Below are 6,000 nucleotides of genomic sequence, written 5' to 3'. Positions count from 1 at the left end.
GTAATTACTACTGCCGCACTTCTCACGGAATGCCCTGGGGCACAGAGAGTGTTGTAACTAGGTGGCTTCTCCATGCAACCCAAACTGGCACTGGAATGAGCTGCAACCCCATGAAGGCCCATGTAGTGCAGTCATAGGACTGTGGGCCATGATGCCTCTGCTCAGTAATAGCCCCCATGATCATGGCTCGTTTACTTGGGACATCTCCCTGTGATTCTGAGGACCCTCTCAAGGAAGTCAGCTTCTGAGAGGAGACAAATAGGACTTCCCATTTATTCATGTCATAAACATGAGTCCAATACCTGCTGGGCATCAGATATCTTCTCAACCCTGTGGAGCTTACACACCGAGCAAGGGCTGCTGCGGAAAGGAAAGGGTATGGCAGAAACTAGTGCTCCCATTAAAGAGCCTGGACAGGATAACATGTCAGAGAGACACAGTGCAAGAGTTCTCTCCTTCTAGGGTCAGACAAGTTCTTCGTAGTGAAAGGTTTGTGGTGCTGTCTGCGTTGGAAGTGTGTACAGCTATGGGGATGAATGAGGTCTCAGAGAGAGAGAGAGAGACAGAGAGAGAGAGAGAGAGACAGAGAGAGAGAATGAAGGTGAGTTGGAGGCGAAGCTCTGAGCCGTTAACAGAGAAGCCAAAAGGATGGCAGACTCAGGTGGAGTTCCTGTCATTGTATCAATGCTGCAGAGAAACATAGTCAATAGAGTGTTCCTAGTCAGAGTCACGTTGACAGAAACAGTAACGGTACCAGTAACAGAGAGCCACCAGGACAATTGGCCACTGCAGTTAATACCTGAGACACAAAGAAGAAAAGTATTTGACTGTCAGACTTGGAGGTTCTGGGCAGTGTTCATAGCCACCTCAGTGCTTTAGACAGCTCCCCGGCGTGGGAATATATCTCCTCACCTTAGGAGGCAGGGAATGAGTGGTAGGGCTCCCGAGATCTCCTCTGAAGACACACCTTCAATGATCTTAAAACCTCCCACCCTGCATCTAAAAGTTCTATCCCCTTCCACTAGCACCACTCTGGAGATAGGTCTCCAACACATGGACCCACAGAGGGAACATTCAAGACCCAAACCCTAGCACCTTTATCCAGATATTAGAGACAGTAAACATTCTAGATTCCCTTGTATAAAGGGGTTACTGATAGAAATGTCAAAATCACCAAAGTCACCAGGGATGATGACAGGAAAGGGTTGTTGGGAATTCTGTCATCTGGAAGGCACCACAGTCTTCAGTGAAATAGGAGAGTGTCCTGGGAGGATGGCAAAAACTGCAAGGGCAGATGATGGTGCGACACTCAGTAGATCCAATATGTCGGGAGCTGAAGGTCTGTGGATAGAAGGGAACACATTGGTAAAGGGTGGCATGTGCTTTCCGTCTCAACTGCAAGAGACGCAAGAGTGAAACATCAACCAACAGCCAGCGTTTGAGAGGGCTCCAAGAGCTATGGTCTGTGCGAGTGGTTCTCAACCTTCCTAATGCTGTGACGCTCTAAGGCAGGGCCTCATGTTGTGGTGACCCCAACCATAAAACTATTCATTGCTACTTCAAATCTAGGATTTTGCTACTGTTACAAGTCATAATGTTAATAGCTGATATTTGACCCCCCAAAGGGATCTGGAACCACACAGCTTTGGGCAGGTGAAAAAGGAGTTGATATTATAAACATAGTATCTCCTGTTGCAATGTCTTAGCAATGAAGTGAGAGAAGTATTGAGGAGCATAAAGCTTTGACCTTGACAGTACAGATCACATGGCAAGAGTCCTAGGATTTCTGGTCACCAGCAAGCCTCACAGGACACGAGGCATGGTGGAGCACATCACAGGAGGCCTTCAAGGACAGCGTCAGGGATTTCTATTTTAGTCTATATGCCAAGGCTACTGGGCAGAGTTGGTGTGCTAGTTCAAGTTTGAGCAAAAAATTGGCATAGTCAAAATCACGTGGGCAAAGGATGCTCATAGAACTTTCCTGCAATGGGCAAGTTTAGGTCTGTTCAGGTTAGGAAAGCCCAAAGAAGTGTTTGGCTGAACTGTGCTTACTCAGAATGTGAGGGCACAAAGGAAGAGAGGGGGCAGCAAGAGATGCTGCAGTTTGGTGTTTGGGAAACCATGGTTAAACATTTACAGGTGGATGAACCTAACATGAGAATAGTTATAGATGATGTGAGTTTCCCCGCCCCTCCCTTTCCACCCCCCCTCCCGCCCCCAGCCGTTGCTAACCCAGGCTTTTGGTTTAGGGAGGCTGAGGCTAATAAAGATCAGGTGATTTTCAGAAGTGTTGCTCAGAAGTCCGATACAAGACGGCCATATACACTTCTTACTACGCCCGTTTCTTTTTCCCAATAAAAGATCACCATATATACATCTTATGATGCCAGTTTCCTTTTCATCGGTACAGAGCACAGCTCTGGGACCTCTCTCAAGTGTCTAGTGTTTCATTCTCCCTAATTTAGCTCCAGGTTCTCAAGGCAGGGCAGGGAGCTTAGATTGCCACCTGCCTTAAAGTTCGAGCGTTGGTGTGGGTCAACGCGCCTCAGCCCAGGCGTTAGCTCTCACCCAAAACAGCTGTTGCCATTCATTTTCCTATCCAGGGTGAGTTAGGGCACACAGGGCACTAGCCAGGGCCCGAAGGAAGGGCCACTTTGACTGCCTTTCCTTTTCAAAGTGAAGGCAGGGCAGGATAACAGAGGAGGTGCTCTTGTGAAGAGGTTTCATCACACCCCCTGAGGCCAGGCCCTCAAATCACAGTTGAGCTTTGGCTAAGAATCTGACTTGTGCAAGCGCAAACCCCACACACGTTTGTTTGATTTCCTCCTTTCTGCTGACAGCAGCTCAGCTTGGTCCTGAACTCTCGGGTCTCTTGGTGTCTGATTAGATATCAACAGAAGCTGCCACTGTTCCATAGCTTGGCAGCTTGGACTCTTCGTCCCTAGCAGGGAAAGGCTGATGAGGAGCTTGGGAAGGAGAATGAGCTCCGCGGGATGGAAGGGAACCGGACTGAGATATCGCTGGAGGTGCTGCACAAGGACCCCAGGACCTGAGCGACCTCTTCCTGGTGGCTTTCAGCAGAAGACAGCAAGTTGCCTAGGTGAGCCGACGGGACAGGGGGCGTGGCTCTGCGAGCGGGGGCGTGATTGAGGTGTGGCTCTGCGGTCGTGGGAGGAGCCGGGGCGGGAGGCGGCGCCGCGGAGGGGACCCGCGGCCCGAGCGAGAGCTCGCCAGCCCCGCCGCGATGCCCCCGCGCCCAGGACGCCTCCTCCAGCCGCTGGCCGGGCTGCCGGCCCTGGCCACGCTCCTGCTGCTGCTCGGAGCGCGCAAAGGCGCCCGGGCCCAGGAGGTGGAAGCGGACAGCGGGGTCGAGCAGGACCCGCACGCCAAGCACCTGTATACGGCCGACATGTTCACGCACGGGATCCAGAGCGCCGCGCACTTCGTCATGTTCTTCGCGCCCTGGTAACTGCAGCTCCAGCAGGCCGGCGGGGCCCGATCTGGGACCGGGGACCAGGGATCCGGAGCCGGGCCCCGGGGAGAGGGCGCGAGGCCGCGCAGGCTGCGCCGGGGGCGTGGGCCGCGCTCGGGCCTCGCCGCTGACGTGGCGCTAGCCGCCGGCCTGGGAGCTAGGAAGGGCGGGCCCCGAGGGGAGACCCGGAAAAGCCTCTCCGCCTTGCCACACTGCTGGAGTCCAGGCATCCTCCGCTTCTGTCCCCTGCCCAGCTCCCCAAACTTCCTGTGCTGGCCGGACGCGGCGGGAGCCCGGCGTCCACGTGCCCTATCCTGAAGGGTTCTTCCTGCTGGCCCATCAATATTGGGTTAGATTGAAAATCTAAGGCCCCCTCAAGATGTGATTGCCCACTCTGTGTGTCGAGGGTAGGAAAAGATAGCTAGGTCGGGAACTGAGACTTCCCCGGCCCCCGGAGTCCAGCGTAGTGCCAGTTTTGGAGTCTCCGCTGCACGCTGGAGTGGATGTGAGCTGTATTCTCAAGGTCTTTAACTCTTTCACCTCCTGTTCTCATTTGGGGCCCGGTCATTTGGAAAGTGTGAGGTCGAACTGTTCTTCCTAAAAGTCATACCTTCAGGCTTCCATTCTTCGGTTGGGGCTTCCTGGTGCACCCCACTACTTTCTCAGAAGAACTGTACCCCAAGAATTAGTCTAGACATAGCAGTGCTTTGCTACTGGGGCCTAGATGCTCAGAGAAAGAAGTTCTCCGGTCCACAGCAGAAAGCGGTATTTAGAGCACAGGCTCTTGAGATGTGGGATGTGCTGGCTGTGTTTATTGCTGAGCAAAGTACTCTTCCTCTAGCTCAGTAGGGACTCATTAAGGACAGGGGGTTAAGCAGTTAAGAAAAATGTGCCTGTGGAATCCAATGTAGTCATTGATTGTATTTTTCTAAAGTGGGAGAAACTTTGCCCATAACCCTAGAGCGGGCTATTACTGCATTTCAATTCCTGTAGTGTTAAATTAACTTTGTGGGGGAGGGGATCGTTTTGGCTCACAGCCATTATCAGTTAAGAATGCAGGAATGGGATACACTGTTTTACATTCCCAAGAACAGCCCCTTGAGTCTGTAGACCTACCATTGAAAGAAAAAAAAAAGACTGGGAGTCTGCCTGCCACAGTCAGTCGGCATTAATAGTTACTCTGTGCACAAGTCGTCCCAAAGTAGTGATTCCACTTAAGTACACCACAGGACTTAATTGGAGTTGATTTCGGTGGAATAAATCTAAGGGTTTTTAGTTTTATGAGAAAAGTTGACATGCAGGCAGGGTTAGGTTCTCTGCAGTGCTGATGGAGTTTTAAGTTTAGAATATATCCAATGAATAACCAGCTAGTCTTGTCCAGTTGGGGTATACACCACAGATTCTTTTTTTTTTTTTTTTTTTTTACTCTATGGATTACAGACGTTTAGGTCGAGGCTGCTCTCCAGGATAAGCCTTCAATTGTTTGCTTCTTGCTACTCTGCTAAAAATATTAGAGAGATGTAGGAGCCCACCATGGCCTTTGAAGGCTGGGTTTTTGATGTTTTATAAGGGGAAGTTGAGGCAGGATCTCCCTGTGTAGCCAAGCTGACCTTGAACTCATGACTTTGTTGGTCTCAGCCTACAGAGTGCTAAGATTTCAAAATTTTAAGAACAACATGGTACTCAAGGTAGACTATGCTGGGTCCCCTCCCCACTTCTTTCTCACTGTGAGTGCCTGGGATGTTAGCTGTCCATGTGTGATGCTGGGGCAAGGACACTGTGTAGTGACAACATTGACCTGTCTGTGTATTCCTTCTAAGCTTTGTGGCTGCAGGATTATCCTGCTGTTGATCTGGTGCCAGCATCTGGTCACACTGAACCTAGGGACAGTGAGGTCAAGGGTAAGGTTAGGTGCCTTTGTTCTGTCACTTGGCTCCAGGCCACATCTGAATACAGCCGGTTGTCTCTGTGGCGCTGTATCCACAAGGGCTCCAAACCAGAAATGCCAGTTAGAGAGAAGCAGTGGACTCTTTAGTCCTCCTGGGTGGGGAGAGGCGTGCCTGTGTGGTGATGACCCCAAGTAGTCAGATTAACTCCGGTTAGAGGGAACTAAACCTTTATCTTCTTTTTAAATCTTGTATTGTTTTCATAAGAACCCTTTCAAGAGTATAGAGGATGTCTACAACTCTAAACTGAGCATATCTGATCAAATTCCGCTAACATCAGAACAACCCTTAGGAGCTGAAGGGGTTTGCAACCCCATAGGAAGAACAATATCAACCAACCAGAGCTCCCAAGGTCTAAACCACCAACCAAGGAGTACACATGGAGGGACCCATGGCTCCAGCCGTATATGTAGCAGAGGATGGCCTTGTCGGGCATCAGTGGGAGAAGAGGTCCTTGGTCCTGGAAAGGCTCAATGCCCCTGTGTAGGGGAATGCGTGGGTGGGTGGGAGTGCACCCTCATAGAAGCAAGAGGAGGAGGGATGGGATGGGGGCTTCTGGGGCGGGGGGAATCAAGAAAGGGG

At 51.1% G+C, this 6,000-nt stretch overlaps 1 protein-coding gene across 1 annotated transcript in view; it reads left to right on the top strand.

The window, feature by feature from the left end:
• The first annotated feature begins 3,189 nt into the window (after positions 1-3,189).
• The window catches only part of Txndc5 (thioredoxin domain containing 5), a 28,417-nt gene continuing 25,606 nt past the window's right edge, over positions 3,190-6,000 (top strand). The window contains exon 1 of the mRNA XM_021180023.2: positions 3,190-3,465. Within this exon, the coding sequence (XP_021035682.1) occupies positions 3,245-3,465 (221 nt within the window). The 5' untranslated portion in view covers positions 3,190-3,244. The remainder of the gene's footprint in view (positions 3,466-6,000) is intronic.

The sequence above is a fragment of the Mus caroli genome, chromosome 13, assembly GCF_900094665.2.
Source record: "Mus caroli chromosome 13, CAROLI_EIJ_v1.1, whole genome shotgun sequence".
NCBI lineage: Eukaryota > Metazoa > Chordata > Mammalia > Rodentia > Muridae > Mus > Mus caroli.
This window is presented reverse-complemented; position numbering and strand designations above follow the sequence as displayed.